Here is a 21,782-nt window from a genome sequence, read left to right on the forward strand (position 1 = left end):
ATTTCCCAAGGCTTGTGTTACATAATGCTTACATTAAATAAATTGATGTTTTTCTCTTGCTGATCTGTCTCTTGTTTATAGAGGCTTCAGCCATGAACCTGGCAACAGGAAAGGAAACAGTATTTTTTTCCCCCTACAGAATACATACCAGCCTGGAGAAAAGAGCATGCTAGAAATGTACCTGGCGCTCAGGTCATCTCCCAGTCTGAAGGACAAACCCACTTATGACCTTTTGCAGCTAAACATGTTTACGGAGGAACGCCTGTTCTAGAAGCTGTCAGGCTTGACCTGGTCATGAAATGGTTAATGAATATGCTCTTTAATTCCAAGCTACAGTTTGACAAGATACAAAAAACACATCAAAAACAGGCAGCCAATGCAGGTGCTGTCTCCTGGGGAAAACCCCATGCTATCTCAGACACAGAACACAGGATGGGATGTTCCTAGCATAGAGATAACTACAAAATACAGCATCTTCTCAATGCCAAGTCACCTGAAACTAGCCATACATCTGCCTTAATCACTGTATGGACCCCAACCACAAATATCTGCTCTGTTCCCTGCACATGATAGACTTGCCAGACCTCTCGTCCAGTGCCCTATAAAGCTTTTTGCCTTTTCTTTGTTCAGGACTGGTGGCCTCTTGCTTGCTGTCAGTTCACCTCTGCCCAGGTTAATAAAGTCTGTACCTCTTTGCCTTCACTAGTCTGCTTGGGTGGGCTCATCCCTCTGCTGTTTGTTAAAAAAGCTTTCCCACATTTCATGCCTCTCCCCTACCTGAGTTACCCTAACGTGTCAGAGCACCTAGTCTTACATGGCCTTGCCACTTTCTACTGGTTTTCGGATCGTTCATGCTTGCTCCCAATCTTATCTACCACACTGTACTAGGGAAGATGCCATCTGTGTTAGCATCTCCCACAGCACTAATCAATGCTTTGCACACAGTAAGCCCTCAATATGTGCAAATTCTCTGAAAGTATATTTTGCTAATCAGCTGTAGAACCTGTTATAGTCTACTGAAAGTCATAAAAATGCAATTAACTTAAATTTTGTAGTTTAAGTATTTCAGAGAATTATTCTCTGTCCACGAAATGTGCAACAATTTAGCTAGGGCAAATGCCAGCTCCTGCTTAAGACATTAATCCGCTTCTACCGTGATAAGGAGTGAAGGCCCATCTTCATCTTTCCACATTGTCTAAAGCGAGTAATTCCGCAAAAGGAAACATTTCCTCTTAGTCACCCAGTGGTCTCTGGACCTTTTTCTCTCCATTTATTGGTAATCTACAGGCTGTGTCCTTTAATTTTAACCACTTGTGCCCCACGAATAGCTCTCATCCTTCGGTGACTAGAGATACTCAAAACCGGACAATGGAATCCTCCCTTGCTTCCAACCCTTCTACTTCTGTGAGATGGAAGAAGTTTCTCTGCTTTGAAAGGCCAGCAAGTAGAGCGTTCGGGGCAGAAGGTGGCACTTAAACTTTCAAAAGTCTAGCAACAGCCTGCACGGCAAGAGCTCCGCAGTGTAGAAAGAAATTAGAGGGGCTTTGGGTAGTTAGCAGGGATTGGGCACAGGCAACTTCTAGGTACGCGGTTGACGACCAAGCCCGGAGGCACAAGTCCAGGCCCGAGCGCCCCCCCATGCGCGTGATGCGGCCGAGGCGCAGATCCCGGGCCTCCCCCAAAACCGCAAGCGCTTGGGGGGCGGCGCGCGGGAGGGAGGGGCGCCGGGCGGTGGGGTCGGGGGTGGAGAAGTGGAAGCCGTGACGCTGCGGCGTGGCGAGGGCCAGAACGGCAGACACGGTGCCCGCTGTCGCTGCCGGATCCCAGGAGCTGCCGCTGGAGGCGGTGGCCGCAGAGACCCGGTCCCGGGACCTCAGCTCTGGGCCAACAGAGCCGGCGGGGAGGAAGGCGGCGGGCGGCGCGAGGCTGGGGGCCCGCGGGCGGGCGCCGCCGGGCGGGAGGCTGGGGGGCCGGGGTCGGGGCCGTGTCCCCGAGCGGGTCGGAGGCCGGGGCCGGGGCCGGGGCGCGGCAGCAGCTCGCGCGGCTCCCCGGGCCGCTCGGGTGCCCGGGCGCGACCCCGGCGGGGCCATGGCCGCCGGGAGCATCACCACACTGCCCGCCCTGCCCGAGGCGGCGGCGGCGGCGGCGGCGGCGGCGGCGCCTTCCCACCCGGCCACTTCAAGGACCCAAAGCGGCTGTACTGCAAAAACGGGGGCTTCTTCCTGCGCATCCACCCCGACGGCCGCGTGGACGGGGTCCGGGAGAAGAGCGACCCTCACGGTGAGTGCTGGCCCGCGTCTCTGCCCACTCAGCTTCCCTGCGACCCTCTTGGGACCTGCGGTTTTCTCCTCGCGGCCTTCAGCGGTTTCGGGTTCACCGCGCGCGCCCTCCTCCTGGGAGCGGCGGTGTCGGGTTAGAAGTCCCCGGAGCTTTGGGGTGCACCAATTTCCCCTGGTAAACTGGTCCTCTGGGCCAGAGGTGCAGGATCCGCCTTGGCTCAGGGCACCTGTTGCGTCTTACGTTCTGTACTAGATAAATGCCTTTCCACAGCCCTGGCCTGAAGTTCCGACTCAGTGAGACCTGAGAGCTCCTTGCACACTACTCTCTCATTTCTATTTTTTCCGATTGAAGAATGTTGAAAGAGCCAAAACAAAACAAAAACAAAGAAACAAACAATTCTCCTATCTTTGAGAAAGGAATGTGACAAATCTTTGTTTCAATAATGAGTACAAAAGTCTTCCACCTGCATAATAGCTTTGGGACATTGAGCGGCACTTAACCCCAAAGCCAGTTTTCTTATCCCTAAAGTGGCCATAATATCGGACTTGCAGGAGGTATAAGGATAAATGAGAATTACACTTTTGCTTTCCATTAAAAAAAAGCAATCTATTTATGGTTATAGAAATAGCAATGGCCTGAATTAGTGGTTCTCAAACACTAGGGTTGCTTCAGAATCACCTGGAGGGTTTTAACAGGTTCCTGAATCATATTCCTAGTTTCTCAGCCCTTAGGCCTGGAGTTGGGACTGAGTGGTTGCCTTTCTAACAGGTTCCAAGTGATGCTGATCCGAGAACCACACCTGGAAAGCCACTGGTCTAGAGAAAAGAGGAAGAAAGGGGCATAAAGTGGGCCCATTTACTACTCTTGATCGCATTTGGAATGAGAGTGAGAACCAGAGTATTTTAATCTGCTCTGTAAATTTGTTTTAAAAGCTCTGTGTTCTGGCACACTTTCCTTTATGAGTCCCAGGGAGAGAATCTGATCCTCTGATTGCCCTAGAAAAGAGCAGCCAGGGGTCCAGAATTTCATTTTAGGGTGAAATGGCACGCCATTCACTCTGTAACATGGGAAGAGGAGGAAGCTATACAACCAAACATTTGACCTGGGGATGGGAAATACATTTTTATATTTGCTAGGTCTTTTAAAAAATAACTAATTTGCTTTATAATTGATGCATAAAAACATAAAAATTGTGCATATTAATGGAATAATATGATTTTAAACATGTATGATACATTGTATGATGTTTAAATTACGACAAACATATACTCAAACACTTATGGTAAAAACTTAAAAATCCTAGCTTTTCCAAATATACATTATAGACCACTATTGTATCACTACTGTATAATAGCACATCAGAACATTTTGCTCCTATATAACTTAGTATTAGCTGGGTTTTTATTGCTTCCAAAATAGAAACTAAGAAAACATGCAGATCTTTAAATTTTTTTAGGACTGTTGTAATTTTTTAAATTTATCAATCACTTTATGCAATAAAACTGAAAAGATGCTTGTAACTTATATTAAGGGTTAGTGCTATTTCTGTGTTCCCATAGATTTCAGAAAATATACCTCTGTGTTTCAAGTTTTGTTCTGCAGTTGTCTGCTACATTAGCTCAACTGACTAGGGCAAGGTGCATACATACCCCAGTTAGTTCTATTCTTTTCTGGTGTCACAAACTTGTTCAAAAAGCATGTCTTATGACTAATGGACAGAAGAATTATCTTCCAAATTAGGTTCTTAGGACCTCATCTAATACTCTTAAAATACTCTATTTGTTGAAGGGTTTTTTTCATCAAAGCTGCTTGTCTTTGAATAAAACTGTGTAATGGCTAGTGAATGGGGATACTTCTGAATTACATACCACATTATTACCCTTGTATGAACAGCTGTTAACCTTTTCTTTCCAACTATGAATTGGGTTCATTGTTGTAGTCTTACTTTAACTCAGGTAGTTAAATGGGAGTGATTTTCGCCACCATGGTACATTTGGCAACATGTGGAGACATTTTTAGTTGTCCTAACCTGGAAGTGTCCTCCTGAGCAAGAGGGTAGAGACCAGGGGTGCTGCTAACCATCCTACAGTGCACAGTATAGTCTCCTCCCCAAAATGTTCTGACCCCAAAATATCACTGATGCTAAGGTTGGGAACCCTGCCAACTTTTTAGTAGCAAAAGACAAGCTATTAAAAGTCAAGAGTGGAATAACTCATCCAGATTTGTGTAGACTACTAATTTTTTTAAAAGACATCTTTTACCAAGTAATCAACAAAGATGTGAACCCAAAACTGATGAATTGAGATCATTTCTGTGTAGTCTAACCTAGACGTAAGTTCAGTACAGTATGATTTGCTCACATGTGGATGGTATGCTCATAGTTGACCAAATCAGGAGGAGACTGGTGAGAAAAATATAAGGAAAAAAATGAGTATGGCATGATATAAAATATTCTCTCAACAACACATTTCCCCAAACAAAGCCAACCATCAAACATGGAAAGGTGAAAGCAGATTTAACAGTAGCCACAATGTCCCACCGAATTATAAGTTAGATATCTAGACTTGTTAGGAAAGTTGAAAAGCTCATGGGCCTTTTAAACTGTTTGGTCCAATTGACCTGAAAACCTGTCATTGGTGATTTATTCCTTGGCATGATGCTTTCTGGCTAGATGTCTTCTAAAATGCAAATAACTGAAAGGCCAAGTTCATTTGTAACATCTAGTGTGAATTAAATCACGGTGCAGTTTCTCCCCCCAAAACTGACCAGGAATGGTTTGTGAAGAGGTGCTTTGAAATCTGTGGAATGAATAGTAGGGTCCTGGGTGGTGGAGGTGGCTCAGGTACGGAAGAGGAGGCAACTGGAGCAGGTGTGGGACAGGGTCCAAAAGGAGAGATGGAAAGTGAGTGAACACAAGAGTTTTGCTTCACACCTGAGTATTCCCTTGAGTTTTCACTTCTTCTAGCATGTTTCTTATGGTCCTGGAGTAATCTTTATTTAACATGAGAGTCTTGAGAAAAGCAAGGTGTTCCAAAAAAAAGTGGTTGCAGAGTTTCTGCTTCTCTAGTATGTGTGCTGCACACCTGCCTTCCTTTTGCTGTCCTGGTCTCGGTAAGCTTCCCCTAACATCCAAGGGAAAGTGTAACACTAAGGGTGTACTCCAAAGCAGAGAGCCATGTTTGCTAAAGCAGAGAACATTTTTTTCCAAGCAGCATGTATAACGTGGTGGAATCTAGTAAGTGAAATGTATGCTGCTTATGTCCACGTGAGCATGAAATTTATTCCAAATGCTCTTATTTAGGGAAAAATGAAGATAGTTAGAAGTGCTAGGTCTACCCTTGGGGTTCTCCCAAGAGGTGGCTGCCTATTGGTCATGCTGTTCTGCTTCCAGCCATCAGATGACACTGACTTGGAGAGGCTGAGGGACCTGTCCAGTATCATGTGAAACCAGGATGGGGTCCAGGTTGGCCTGACTCCTGTGCTGTTTTGCCATTGTTGCATTCTGTGCAGTGTCATTCATAAAACACATGGCTGTGATATTTAAATGGAGGCTTTAGACTTGCTAGTTCACCAGGATCATTTTAGAAGAGGAAATTGAACTTCAGGAAAGTATGCAGTTGCTGGGCACAGTGGCACATGCCTGGAATCCCAGCTCTTGGAAGACTGAGTCAAGGGATTCCAAGTTCCAGTGCCACCTGGGAAACTTAGCGAGAGACTTTGTCTCAAAAAAAAGGATTGGGGATATATCTCTGTGTGAATGCTCTGGATTCAATCCCCAGTATGACAGACAAACAGACAAAGTGGCCAGTTGCCTGAGGTTGCTTGTTGGTTTACTCTCCTGGCTAAGCTTTTTTCACCTGGCCCCTTCATTCCTAGTCTTGCCCTCCTGCAGCCCTCCTTGCTGTCTTCCAGTCAGTCATAGAGAGTGCCTTGTGGCCCCACTTTGGCTAGATTTCCTAGTTTCTAGATACTGAGATAGTACCTACCCCCCCTCTGAGGAGTTTTTACTAGTTCAGTTGCCTCAGGTTGTATTTGGGTAAAACCGCCTGACCTTCTGGTAACCATTGCCCTTGGGTAAATGGGACCTTTTGTCTAGTGATACTAGATTTTCTCCTTTTATCTCCTAAGGTAATCTCTGGTAGTGGGTCCCACTAATTTGCTTTAATAGACGTGATATTTACTGTAATGTTGTTTGTTTACAGTAAACAAATGATGTCAGGATCTAATAACTTATTTAATCCTGGAAATCATGTAATCTTGGTTTACCAATGAAAGGACAGTTCATTAATGAGTCATAGATATTACCGTACCTTGGGAAACTTTTAAGATGAATTTGATGCCAAGTGACTTCAGCCTAGAAAAGACAACATCCCTTCCTGTCATGTCCTGAGGGCTTTCATTGTGTTTATAAAATGGCCATTATGTAATTAATTAGACTTTGACAGTGGCACAATAATTAGGTTCTACGTATTTTCTTTGATTTATGACCCCATTGTATATGGATGATTTTAAAGTTTAATTTGAAAATAGAATGCTACAGATATAATAAACCAAACCAAACCCTTTGTTATGAGCAAAAAATTGACTGTTCATCTTCACACTGATTCTAACATATCACCATCCCTGATGGTGTGAAGGTGACTTGAGGTTTCACAGTATTGGAACTGCCATTTCAAACCACAAGAGGGTCATACAACAAGATGGTAACTACACATGTGCCGTAGTCTTTGCATATTTTTCTAATTCCAGTGTTTGTTGATTTTCCAAACTCTTCTTGGATCTTTCTTTGTCCTGTACTACACATCTGTAAGAAGGGTGCCCTAGGGTAAGAATCTGTGAAACGAAGCAAGGCAAGTGAGCACTTTTTTCTGGATACAAATCTTACCCTCATTAACATTTTCTATTGAAACAAGTATGTTCTGGGGGTTTTTTTGAGGTTGTCATTTTCTGAACACCAAAGTCAGGGATCTAGTCTTGTATTTGTTTTACTATCACTTTTCAGTAAGTAGTTAATGCTTAGCATTTGCAAAATAATTCAGAGTAATGCTATCACTGTAGAACTTTAGTTGTATGACTAGAAAATGCCATTGTGGCACTATGATTTTCACTGTTTCTTTGTTAAATGAACTCTTATATCAGCTCTTGCATTATCTTTTCTTAACAAACTTACTGTAATAATTGTGGCCAGAGCGGCCCTCTAACCTAGGTTATTTCTAGCCACAGAATCTTAGGAGTGGATGAAATAAGTGGTGATTCCCAGGGAATCTCACTCATTGAGCCAGTAAGAATGTGTGGTTCTTAGAAGATAGACTAGCCCTGTTCTGAACCCCTGTGGGATATTTTTAGTTTCAAGAAATTTAAAGGGCCTAGAAGCAACAAGCAACAGGCAGCCAATATTCAGTGTTTAACTTATGTCTCATCCCAGCTGAACTCACTCTTCTAGCACAAAGTGTCTTGACCAGTATAACCCTAATACTTATAACCCTAATACTTATTTATTTATAGAAATCAGTGAGTGTGTGTATTTTCAAAGGATTATTGACTTCCCCAAATTAATTTAACCTCCAATTTGAGTTATCCAGTAGGATTTTGAATTGAAAAGTTTCACAGATTTTTTTCAAGGTATTTTGGAAATAAAAGATGAATAGAAGGTATATAACTATTAAATAGTATTGTGTTCCAGGTAAAATCAAGCTATTGTAATAATCCTGATTTAATTTATAATTAAACTATATACAGAATTTATTTATAATGAAGATTTATAATTAATAAGTTAGTCAAGAAAGAAGTGTTTTGTACAGAGTGGCAGTGATCTGGCTAGATTCTGTGCTTGGGTTCTTTTCATAATTTAGGCACTGTGAAAAGATGCTGGTACCTTAAGATAGGAACTGTCACTTTTCCATTCCATGTGGTCATTAAAAAGCTCAATACCTTTAACTCAGGGAGTGCTCCCTAAATGTTGGTGAATGATGAAAGCATTCTCCATGGACTAACTACTCATGGGCCTTGTGCTGTACAAAGCTTAAATGATGTTCACAGTTCTCCTGATATAGTGACATGTACATTTAGACACATGTTCAAGTTTTTGCTGGAGATGATTATATATAACAAAATTATATTGGGGAATCCTGGAGGCTGACTGTTGGCTCTACTTAGGATAACTTATAGAAAGAGTAATCAATTTTCAGGAAAAATTGGTTAGAAATTTTATTAGGAATTCTCATTTCTTAAAGTGCTTAACATTTTTATCATGCAGTATGTGATATAAACTCTCGTCAGGTGCACTGCATGTGGTGATTCATTCTTTTGTGATTTATACCCTGAAATCTCATACTTTCTTCCACTTCATCTGTGTTTTGTTTTTTTAAAAAACTTTTTTCCCTCTAAATTTTGCCCCAGCATTCTAATTAAATCATTCCATATGAGAATATCTATGGTCTTCTGGTTCAGTTGTGTTCAATGTTCAATCATTCCCTTTTCCAATTTGTCACCCTGTTTTGACATAGGGTACTGTTGTCTGCCTCTGACTTCTTGAGAATTCCTTGACTTTCATCACACTACATCACTTGGGTTCTCCCAACACTCATCCAATTGTGTTTTCTTCCACACTCTTTCTTGTGATCTTTTGCTTTCCTATTCCTGAAGGCTCTGGTTTTGACCCATCCTCTATCCTCCTTTCTGAGTATGTTTTTATATATCTGCAGCAAGTCATTTTTTTCCTGTCTCTATCCTGACTCCCTGTCTCTGTCTCATGCTATTTGAAGGACAGGTACAACATTGCAGCTTTAACTTAACATATGTAAAACAGAAACTAATTATTATTTTCTTAAACTAATATCCTTGCTACCAAATTTCTGCTTGTAGTGAAATTGTTCTTGAAGTCTCCAAAGCTAGACACCTATGAGTTGTCTTTGATGTCCTCCTCCTCCTCCTCTTCCTGTGTTTCCCAGTCTTAGTGGTGGTTCCCCATCTTCTTGATTTCCCGTCTCTCCTTTCCTGCTATCTTAAGCATCAAACAAACCTACCCAACTTTCCTTCTCAAACTCGAGCTCCCTGCTCAATCTTATTTCCCTCTGCTTGCTGCCATACTCCCATGACGCTACCAGCACTCTGCTTTAATATAGTCTCTCTGACATGACAGAAACGTTGCCATTTCAACAACTGACCTTTCCTAATATCCTTTGTTTTAGAAAATCTTTTGCTTACCCCCCATGCCACTTCTGTTCTTACCTTTCTCTGAAAAAATATTTTAAGAACTAGCTCAAAAGTCTTCTCTGTGAAACTTCCTCCTTCCTTGCCAGGGAGAATGAATGCTTTCTAGCTCTGTTGTCCCATAGTACTTTGTATATACTCTACTACAGAACTTGATACTTTTTGTTAGTTGTTTATGTGTCTGTTTCTTGCTCTGGGGCTCTGAGCTCCTTGTAGATAAGGATGAGGTCTTGTTTTCCGTCTTCACACACAGTGGCCGCTCAGCCTATTTGCTAAGTTAAGCAGGCACTGGATAAATGAGCCAATGCTCTTAACTTCCATTTTGGTTCCTTTCACATCATTGCATTCCTCTCAGCTCTTAACCAGGGTGACCCCTGAAGCTGGAGTATCCTCTTACACTTTCTAATCCTAATCAGTCCCCCAGTCTCATTTCTTTCACATCATCCTGTATCTACCTTCCTTATGTGCTGTGTAAAATTCTCTCTGATAATCTGCTGTGTTTTAATTTCATGTCTTCCAATTTTATTGTAAATTCCTAGGTGGTAAGGAATTTTCATTAAAAAAAATTTAGACACTAAACCAGCAGTTTTCCACTCCTTTTTGTTCTGAGGGGTCTGAGGCTGTATTTCCTCATCCCATGGCTATCTGATGAGTGACCAGTCTGAGGCCTATGAAGAGATTCAGTCTGTATTTTTCAGATGAGCTAGAACGTTAAATAAACAAGCATAAACACAATAGTATGAGGCATGTAAAATATTGTAGGTAGGTTGAACGTAGTGGTGCTGTAGTTCTCTTCTGCAAACACCTTTTATGTTATTCCAAGAAAGCAATAAAAATGAAGCACATTCATTTGCTAGAATCCCTTTTTATTGTGGACATTTTTTAGCTATTGATAAACATATCTATATTTTTGCCTAGTATTGATGCTTAGTTCTAGAACTGGTTACAGTCCTCTAATTAAGGAAGTAGACCTGGAAATTCACACTTGGCTCAGACATTAATCTTAGATCAATTTCTCTTTCTTTCAAATCTAAAGCCGTGAATAATTTCATAAATTAAGATTGAGAGCTGTTCAGTACCATTCTTAGTATCCTTTTTGGCTGTGGTAAATGTCACAAATAGTTTCGTGTCAATGTTAATTTATATTTGAGCTAGTATTTGTCACAACGATCTGTAAAACCCTTGAAAGGATAGAAATTGTACAACAGAGTGACTCAAGTCTCTGTGATGCAGTGTCTGCAAGGGTGGGTGGGAGAAATTGCTGAATGACCAGACTCGCCTGTCTACTCCTTTCTAAGCTGAATCACTTTGCAAATAGAAAACAATTCATATGTTTTTTGGGTGGTTATTATATAAATAGGAAATGGAAGAGAGTAAAAGTCAGATATTTCCATTTTAGAGATCACTTTTTGAACTTTATCACTCAATGAGCAGACTTTGTTTTGGATTATAAATAGGATTCTTTCTACTACCATAAATATATATGGCACATACTGTATATGTAATACTTTGTAGTCCAACACCTGCTGAATGTCTTTATATATTTTTACTTTTCCTATTATTTTTTGCCCGGGTTTTTTGTTTTTGTTGTTTATTTGCTTATTTGGTTTTTTGTTTTGTTTTGATTCTGCCAAGTATGCCAGGTGTCATTTGACTTCTTGTAGCTATTTCTGGCTCTTTTGGAGGTGGGGAGTGCACGTATGTGTTAGAGAAGGTGTCATTTACTCATTGGCTGGGTGACTACTAGAATTGGAAGGTTGGAGAAAATACATCTTTTTTTTGCGGGGGGGACCAGGATTGAACTCAGGACTCTCAGGATCTTTCACTTGCAAGGCAGGTGTGGTGCCACTGAGCTAAATCCTTGGTCCCAGAAAATATATCCCTTGATTTTGAGATTCTGATTGTGGAATGGTTTACTCCTGCATCTTACACTGTTGATCCTCTTCTGCTATACTTTTCTTCTTATTAGAGAGACATTTGGAGAAATTTTGAGTCATATTTAATATTTAACATGTTCACAATAGGCCGTAATATGTATGTCTCACTGCCAGGTGGCTCTGATTTGAATTTGATTGTCTGATGTTATATAATAACTTGTATATGCTCTTTCATTAATATAATACACTAAAACAAAAACAATCATTGTTATTTCATGGCTATACTATTATTAAGTACAGCGGTAAATTTTTCTTTTATTATATTTTGTTGTTGTTCCTTGGTGGTTCTCATTTTCATTTGTAAGTAATCTATAATTTTTGTATACATATATGTATATTATAACCTGTTCATTTTTCAATTTTAAGAGTATTTCAGATTTATAAAAATTGTTTTCCCTTAAGAGTGTCAAACACAGAAAATGCATGATTCATCAGATGAATCTGTAATTACAGCTCATGAGAGGAAAAGCTTAGACCTATGTATCACTCTTCAGATGAAGATGCATTAGAATTAGATGAATGTAATCTTGTGGCCAGTACATTCAGTGAACATAGCATGGATTTGGATATGAATGTAGAAGATCAAGAGGAAGAATGACAGCTGATAATAGAAATGTGATAGAATGTGAGCACACGGAACTGTGAAATGTGGAACTTCTAATAAGTTATAATTGCAGTGATCCTTTTATGTTGTATGAATTACTCATCCATTAACATAATCAAAATTCTAGTTGAAAGAAATAGATATGCCATACAGTGCAGCTTTAGTGCAAAAAGAAAACATCAGTAATGCTGGGAATCTGTTACAATTAGGAAGATGAAAATTTTATAGATATATTAGTAATTATGGAGATAGTACCATTACCAGATATTAGGTTGTATTGGCCTGAGAATAATATGTATGCCAATGGTTATATAAAGAATGCCATGCAGTGTGATCGTTTTTGGGGGGCAATTTTTTAAACTATTTTTCTGACAATACCACATGCAGAGCTGAGGATCCCTTGAATAAATTTAGAAGAATCATGGAAGAAATTATTAATACATTCAAGGATGCAGTAAAACCTGGAAAAATGTAGTGATAGATGAAAGCATGATTTTATTGCAAGGATGTCTGCGTTTTCACCAATACAACAACACAAAACAGCACAGGGATAAGATTATTTAAATTATGTTTGTCTAATGGTTACACCTATAATTTACATGTCTATTTTGGAAAAAGTGCAAACCCTTTGAAGCATGGGCATTTTTATGATGTCATTTTGAAATTAATGAATGGCTTACTGTTTGAACATTACACATTATATGCAGATAGTTGTTATTCGAGTATACCCGTAGCACAAGAAATTTTACAAAAAGAAATGTATTTTTGTGGCACACTACACCCAAATTGCAAATTTCTACCAGTACCAGCAAGAACATGGCAAAGTCGTGAACTTTGAAAATCCGTCTGGTGTAAAATATGTTAAATGGACTGATAGAAGAACCATTTGTTTGTTAACAACTTGTAAAAATCATACATGTACATTGGTCATAGGAAAAGTTGGAAACATAAAACCTAATCTTGTCTTTGATTACAGTAATGCAATAAAGACATTGATTTAGCTGATCAGATGCCATCATATTATACTTCTTTAAGGAGAATATTAAAATAATATACAAAAATTGTAATACAGTTAATTTGCGGTACAGTAGTTGTAAATGCACATATATAATTTTACTTGTAAGATTTCTGTGTTAAAATTTAGAGAATTAATTATTTATAAACTATTAATCCATGAACAAATGCCATGGGCACAAATTACTCGAAAAGACGTTCACTTTATAGAGCCTCACTTAGGATTGTCAAGAAATGCAAGCAAGGGTTATAGAGAATGTTATCAAAATTATCTGAAAAAATAGGTGCCATTGTGGCTGCTAAAAAAGCCAAATGTGTTAGTGACATTTTGCACATTGCCCAAATCAGCCACTTTACGTTTCAAAGAAATTCATGAATATAAATGAATTTCTTTTAATTTAATGAAATACATAAATTTGTTAACTTATAATAATTTTTTAATTTAATGAGTATTATTAATTTTGATTTCTTCTGTTTATTTGAGGCAGGGTCTTGCTGTGAAATTCAGGCTGGCCTTGAACTTACTATGTTGCCCAGGCTGGCCTTGAACTCATAGTCACTCTCCTGCCTCAACCTCCTAAGTGCTGGAATTATAGGTATGCACCACCATGCCTGGCTGAATAATGTTAATTAATTTTTTCGGGGGCTACCGGGGATTGAACTCAGGACCTTGTGCTTGCGAGGCAGGCGGTGGAACAACTGAGATAAATCCCCGGCCCAATTAATATTTATATTTGGGCAGTAATTATTTAAATTCAAGCAACTAACTGCATGTGGCCCATTTATAGACATACTAATTTTGAAGGTAAGAATTAACATTTTTTCCTTATCTTTTTTTTGGATAAAATATTTGTAAAAACATACGTAAAAAGAGATAATATTCTATTTTGAATATGTTTTTGTTTTAGAAGTTCTTACATAATTGTACTTTACTCTAAACTCAAAAAATGTTGGGAATATAATTAAGTGAGATTGGAAAGACTGTCTTGCTAATGGGTTTGGTAGAGTGTGTTCATATGTAAAGAAATCATATACAGCAGATGTTGGATTAAAGAATAATGAATTATAGTGACACCGTCAGCTGGTAAAGAGTGGGAAAAGTGAGGCACACATAACTTTTTCATTTCATGAAAGTCATGAAGAATTCTGGCCAGCTCTCTTTAAACTAGCAGTGAGATGGCCACAGTGATCAAGCAGAATGCTCTTTCCTGCAGGAGAGGGACAGCTCATGATTTGACTTTACCACTGCACTCCTAGGACCCTAATATTTACTGAGTGTTTATTGAATGGATGAAATTTTTGAGACTATATTTTGTGCCAGCTTTACAAATAATAATGGTTTAATCTTAATGATAAACTTATGAAGCAAGTATCTCTTACTTTACAGGGGAAAATCGGGTTTTTCCTTGGGCTTTTCAAAACATGATCTCTGTCCAGGACAACAAGCAACTAATTGTGCATTCTAGACTTCTTGGTGCTTAGAATACAGCTTTGACACTGCCAGAATTCCACATGGATAATGTAGCAGGAATTTGAACAGAAATAGTGATTTTTAAGAAATGGTTTAAACTCTTCCCAGAGGGTTTGCCATGTCCAGCAAAGTTAGTCTCTGCCATCTTCTCTCCTACCATTTTGACTTGCACTGGAAATATTTGTTATAATTTAGTATAAAATAATTCTTTAATTTTGGGGGGAAATAGGGTAGCGATACAGCTCTATAGAAAAGAATGTAATAAACCTCAAAGTCAGAGTCTAGAAGATTAAAACCCCAAATAAGCTATGGCATGAGGAAAATGCAAAGAGAGTAGGGTAAAAGGGTATTTTAAAAGCATACTTACACCCTTTCAAGGAAATTAGTAATATGTTAGAATTTAAGGACATGTGATGTAAGGTTTAAAAACGACAAAAAAATTAATTTAAAAGCAAATGTATATGGGCCTAGTTTATTTTAATCTTTACAAAGTGACTCCAGTCATTAAGTAAATTTCAAGTGTCTGTTCTGTGAAAAAATAAAGACCAAGATAGATGAACAAATATTACGAAACTGCTTAGCAACACACATCCAGAATTGTGTCTAAAAGTAAACTCTTTGCTTGAAATTCCCTACCTATGTTTTTGACTCCCCAGTATTTATATTCTATTGCCATCTTCCTTGTCAAATGGGTCTATCACTTGGTATAAATGTCCACTGTGCCATTTTTCCCAGTACTTACTTTCCTGCTCCAGCACTACTGATTTCTCCTCTGTGGTGTTGTCTCACTTGTTCAGGTTGCTGCATTCTTGCCACAGCTGTTCTAGTTCTAGCCTAGACTACTTTGACATTGCCTTCTAACCAGTCTCGTCTGTATTAGTTTGCTAGGATGCCATAGCAAAATACCACAGACTGGGTGGCTTACACAGCAGAAATTCATTAATTCTCAAATTCTAGAGGCTGGGAGTCCAAGATCAAGGTGTTCACAGGTATAGTGTCCTCTGAGGTATCTCCTTGACCTGTAGGCAGCTACCCTCTTGCTGCCTCTTCACATGATCTTTCCACTGCGTACACGTCAGTGGTTTCTCTTTATAAGACCAGATTTCCTTTTTTTATGAGGATACCAGACAGGCTGAATTAGGGCCATCCTTAAAGTTTTTTTTAATTCAATCACATCTTTAGAGACCTGGTTTCTAAATATAGTCATATGCTGAGGTATGCTGGTTAGGGCTTCCACATTGGAGGAGACACGGTTGCGCACGTACTAACCTAATTAGTTGAATATTATTGTTTGCTAGAGTAATTATTTACTTCATTGTTCTTTCCTAAAGAGCATCGCTGATGTTATTCTTCTCCAGAAAACGTGGAATTGAAAAAATCCAATACCCTAGTGTACACTTTGGCCCAAGAGCTTACAGATGGAGACACTATTGAGTCTATAATAATTAGAACAAATAGAAAAGTTATCAGCAGATGGTGGGTTACTGTGCATATCAAAATCCATCAGATGTTTGTAAATGTGTTACAAAAGTGCTTTATGGAAACATAAATAGTAAGCTTGAGATGAGTTTTGGGAAAAACAGAAACAAAGACAGGGCCAGGGAAAGGCCAGGGATTTAGCTCAGTGCCATTGCACCTGCCTCGGAAGTGCAAGGTCCCAAGTTCCATCCCCAGTACCGGGGGAAAAACAAAGTCAAGATTCTGGAGAATACCAGGAAAAGAAAATAGAGTAAGTAAGCAATGAAAGTGTAGTAACATACATAGACTTAATGTGTTGATTTCAGCAGCATATTTGACTCAATTTCTCATAGCAACCTTTTGCAAAAGTACATTTTCTTCCAGAGTGTTTTCCATGTTTGAGATTTTTAGGCCCAGGCCCAAGGACTAAATCCTGCTGATAGCCTGTTTTGTAAATAAAATTTTATTGGAACTCAGCTTCCTTATTGTTCAGATGTTGCCTTTGGCTGCTTTCACATTACAATGGGAGTTAACCCTCAAAGCCTGAAATATTTATTGTCTAGACTTTGACAGAGAATTTGCTGACACTTGGCTCAGGCCATTATTTTTCATGAAGAACGAACACTTCTTACTCATGGCATTTCTGCTGTGCTCCACTATTAAATATAGTACCAATTTTCCCACACTTATGTCAGAAACCATGTAACACTGTCTATGGCTTTTACTGAGTCTATGGACAGTAATTATCTCCAACCTGATCTCTCATTTAAAAATATTTCTTAATGATCTAACTTAATAAGCTAGAAGTATGCTCTCTCCCAAAAGGTAAACAATTTAAAATATTGACATATTTATTATCATGATCTAAAAATATTTTTAATAAGCAGCTGATCCCATTACCTCATAACCACCAAAAAGTCATGCTTTAGGTTATTATTGTAAATCAAAGTTAGGGTTTTTGCTAAACCTTTCACCTAATTTTTTAAATAGCAAAGTAGTTGATTTTCCTTATAGCAGTTTTTTACATAATGTTTTGTAACTCAACTGATTTTTGTAGGAAAATACTGCAGGAAGTTATATTATTCAAGGTTAGATATTCTCTGAGTATTTAATGATATTAAAAAAAAATAGTTGGGATAAGTTTGGTTACACCTACTTTGAATATTTTCTAGACCTAAATTAGTTTTGGCCATCCTTAATGATGTCCAGCTGTAAGGCTTGTATGTTGTGGAATTCTGGAGAATCTTGGCCTTGTGTATAGGTGTGTCACCTACAGAAATGGATGAATGCTCCTGCTGGGTGCCTCTCTTTTTCTAGGAGGCTAATACTCACCATGACTGACAGCTGAAGCACACAGTTCTGCTTTCTTGACAGGCCAGAGAGCAGACCCTATTAAAAGTCCTACCATGGGAAACAACGTTTTTGGAAGCCTGCCTCAACTATATATGATATATCTTTCCTCCATGTTGGGAATTTTGACCTGGAAGTCCATCAATATACTAGGGTTCCATGATTGCCTTGAAGATAGATGCAGAATGTTAGGTATCAGGTTGTTTTTCTGAGGAAAAAGTGTATTGTGCTCTAGCAGATTCTCACAGAGTTATCTGTGGTCCAGAACATGTTAAGGACAGCATCATCAGGTACACTAAAGAATGTCTTCAAATTAATCTGTCTATGCGAGAACTACGTTGAACCACATCACAGTGAAAATGGATTTACCAAACTGTGTGTTAGTGTGAGCCATAATTTATGGTGAGTGGTTTTGTGAGAAACATCGCTAGGAAACTTATCTATGAATTGTAAAAAATGTTTGGGAAGGGTGTGGAGGAGGGGAGATGGGAAGAGGATGGCTAGGAGTACAGAGATACATTAGGATAGGTAGAATAACTTCTAATGTGCTGTAACACTATAGGGTAATTGTAGTTGACAACAATTAATGGGGTATTTCAAAATAGCTAGAAGAGAGGATTTTGAATGTTCTCAACACAAAGAAATGAAAAATGTCAGAGGTGATAGATAATCCAGTTAATCCTGATCAGATCATTGTACATTTATGTGGTGAAATATGACACTGTACCCTTTAAATATGTGCAAGTACATATGTCAGTTAAAAATTTAAAAATTTTATAGAAAGAAATGTTTAAAGCTACTGTTTATCTCATTACATAGTATCCACTCTGAGGTTCCTTTTGAGAAATTTCTCTTTGTCAGAATTAGTTATGCTGCTTCTTACCAGTTTATTTTCATCTAATTGACACTGGGAAACATGTTATTTCTGCTACCTACTAGAAACCCAAATATGTGGCCTGCTTGTAACAAGTATAATGATTTCACTACTGGATTCACCAATTTTGAATCCTTAATTTCTGTTGGCCTTCTTTAAAAGCCATTTTTAAAGCTTTTGGTATACCATCAGTATTTTTGTAACTCACCTTAAACAGTATTTGGGACTGAGTAAGTTATATCTCCAGAGAAATAATGTATTCATTGATTTGTTACTTTAACCACAAAGTGTCTACTATATTGTCATATACAGTGTTGGGGACTGGCTATTAAAAACTGAAGTAAGGAAAGGTAGGTATTATCTGGCAGAGCAAGAAAAAGATGTAAATCAGTAAAGGACAATAAAACATTAGGCCTGCTTTGCTTGTGGTATGTCCTGTGGTACACTGAGGTCATCCCAGCGGGAGCAGTAGACTTTAATGGGGGAAATCAGACAAGGCTTCAGACAGGAGTAACTACTGAAGAGAGTGTTGGGAGTTGAATAGGTGTCTGCCTGGCAGACAAGGGCAGGTAAGTTCATGAAGGCCAAGGAGGCAGTGCCAGGTTTGCTGTATTTAGAGAACCATAGAAAGTTTAGAAGAGTAGCATGTAGGATTATGGTAAACAGTGAGGCCAACCAACCAGGCAGGAACTAGATTATGATGGGCCTTGTAAGCTACACTGAATGATTTGGCCTTTGTCCTGTAACAGTGGGGAGTCAGTGAAGGGCTTTGAGCAGGGCAGTAAGAGCCTCAGATTTGGACTTTTGTGAGATCATTCAGGCAGGTGTGTGCATAGCTGATTTGCTGTTACATCCTACTCAGAGAATTGGGGCCTTGAGGGTTGTCAAGACAGCTGCTTTACCTTCCTTTGGCAAGTGAGAATTAGCACAAGGAAGCAGAACATTATCTCTGATTTACTGCACATTATAGGGTAAAGCATAACTAAAATCTAGATCTAGGCATATTCTACATGATATCTATACTTTTCTAAGGTAAGGGAACCGCGTTTTTTGGGAAATTCCTCATACTCTAATGGGATAATGACTTAGGACAGAGAGAGGACTAGATGAGAAAGCAGAGATAGATCAAGCTTAGTGGAAGCCAGGAGACTGGGATGGGAGGAGAGCACTGCAGGTGCATTTTGGACTGCCCCTGTGGCCTGGGTTTGGTACATGAGCAGAAGTGCTCATTGGAAATCACCCTGACTTTGGACTTGCATAATAGGAGGTGGTCCTATATGGTGGAAAATGCTGCTTGGGCTGGTGACATAGGTGCTCATCACCTGATCACCTAGCAGCAGCTTGATATATAGGAGCTTTGTATTAGTCTTGATTCTGCAGAGAAATAGAACCAGTGGGAGGACTATCTAAACAGAACCAATAGATCTATTGGTCAATTTGTAGATAGATAGATAGATTGATTGATTGATAGCTAGATTTACTTTAAGTAATTGGCTTATGTGATTTCAGAGACTGGCAAGTCCAAGTCCAGGACTGGCAGCCTGGAGATCTAGGGAAGATACAATGTTGTGGTTCAAGTCCAAAGACTATCTGCTGTCAGATTCTTTCTTGCTTAAAGAATTCAGCACGAATTCAGGCCCTCAATTGATGGGATGAGGCCCACCCACAGATGAGACTGTTGTCAGATGAGACAATCTGATTTACTTAAATGCCACAAATTTAAATGTAAATCTCATTTTAAATATTCTGTGGAAATATCCAGATGTTATCTGATCAAATAGACACTATGACCTACACAAGTTGATATATTAGCTTAAACATCATAATGCCCTCATTGAAGTAAACCTAGACTGCTTCAGTGTCCAAAAAGGAAAGTGAATAAACTCTGGCTTGGGATTTTAGTTAGCTTTCTGTTACTATAACACATACCCAAGATAATCAGCTTATAAAGAGAAAAGGTTTACTTGGACTCACAGTTTTATTAGTTTTCGGTCCATGATCGAATAGTTCCATTACTTTTGGGCCTGTTGCAAGACACACATCATGGCAGTGAGTCTGTGGCAGAGCAGAACTGTTCACCTCATGGCTAGGATTTGAAAGAAAAAAGCAAGAGCCAGGGTTCCCCTGTCCCTTCCAGAATGTGCCCCTAATGACCTGAAGACCTCCTTCTCAGTCCCAACCTTTAAAGATTTCACCACCTCCTCCCAGCAGCACCACAGACTGGGGACTAAACCTTTAACACATGAGCCTTTGGGGGACAGTCCAGATTCAAACAAACTAGAGCACTTGGAATAGATCAAATCTTTCACTGTGATGCCCCAAGGAAATAGGTCAGAGAATTCCTAACAAGGATACCAGAATGGCCTCTGTCAAGACCAAGATGTTTTGGTTTGCTTTGGTCTCCAGTTTAGCAGTAAGGCCTGAGGAGCTCCTCTCTTCATGGCTGGTCTTGCCAGGGAGACATGAAATCTAGTTTCTTCTTCCCTCAAGATGTGTGGGTCAGTTTTGTTTCTTCTAGTTTTCTGAAAACAAAAATACTAAACTTAATCCAGGAAAAAAGTTATTAAATTAAACAACAAAGCATGCCCGATAAGATCACTGTGATACTTAACAAGTAGCAATAGTTCAGGCTGCTATCGCTGTATCTGGAGGCCTCTGGTCACAGCATTAAATAATCACTGCTGTCCTGGTCTCTATCAGCTTCCATCTGCTCCAAAGCCTCCCCCAGTCTTCCCTCCCTGTAGAACTGAAGTAGATTTCAGATCTCCATTTTGAGAACATGGCAGCAGAAGGGCATTGAGACTGCAGTCTAAGAGCATGGCTGCGAGGATTATTATTTTTTTTTATGACACATTTTAGTTTGTGGTTGGAAATGTCTACCACTTCTGTCATAGAAGCTTCTGACTAGAAGCAGAGATGTCAGCATAAGCAGAAGCACTTCTGCTGTGGGTTTTCTGACAGAAGCAAGGGGAGGTGGATATCTGGCGTATCCCTCACGCTGCTGGGAGAGAGCAGGGCACGTGTTAAAGAGTGAGATTAGCTGTTGGGCTGTGATCCAGGGAGCCCTCCAAGTAGTGCTGCATTGCTCCCAGGCATGCACCCTGGGCAGTTGGATCTCCTTCACGGACCTAATAGTTTATTTTTATGTCCTTAAAGTCTTCCCTAGTTGTAAGTGAAAAGGCTGTCCCATAACACATGCCAGTTTTATAGCAAAATGACACAAAATGATAAGCTCTCTTTGATGGCTCAGTGGCTATAAAAAACAAGCAAATATTCCACTAAATGCTGAGCTTAGCTTGGCTAGCACACTGTGGGTGGATACTATTTTAGGGGTAGGAACATTGGAGTGACTACATGTCTATGATACTCAGTTTTTTCTTAAAGTAGGAGGGAAAGTTATCAGAGAGAGGTGTGACTGGGCTGGCCAGCCTGCCTTTAGAGAATGTGTTTATATTGCTGCTGTAGAGAATGGGAGAGGAAAGTAACCAGGACTATGCCCCTGGTTGCTGAACATGTGTGGAGGGACCTTTTGAGGCTGGAGATCCCCCATTCCTCATAATAACAGTCTGGTTACATGTGTCA

At 39.6% G+C, this 21,782-nt stretch overlaps 1 protein-coding gene across 1 annotated transcript in view; it reads left to right on the top strand.

The window, feature by feature from the left end:
* Positions 1–2,073: 2,073 nt before the first annotated feature.
* Fgf2 (fibroblast growth factor 2) overlaps positions 2,074–21,782 on the top strand; it is a 58,960-nt gene continuing 39,251 nt past the window's right edge. The window contains 2 exon segments of the mRNA XM_021236429.2: positions 2,074–2,130; positions 2,133–2,280. Of these exon segments, the coding sequence (XP_021092088.2) occupies positions 2,089–2,130; positions 2,133–2,280 (190 nt within the window). The 5' untranslated portion in view covers positions 2,074–2,088.

This window comes from Heterocephalus glaber, unplaced genomic scaffold, assembly GCF_053883595.1.
Source record: "Heterocephalus glaber isolate CG9 unplaced genomic scaffold, H.glaber_assembly_v1.0 deba00001586, whole genome shotgun sequence".
NCBI classification, from domain to species: Eukaryota; Metazoa; Chordata; class Mammalia; order Rodentia; family Bathyergidae; genus Heterocephalus; species Heterocephalus glaber.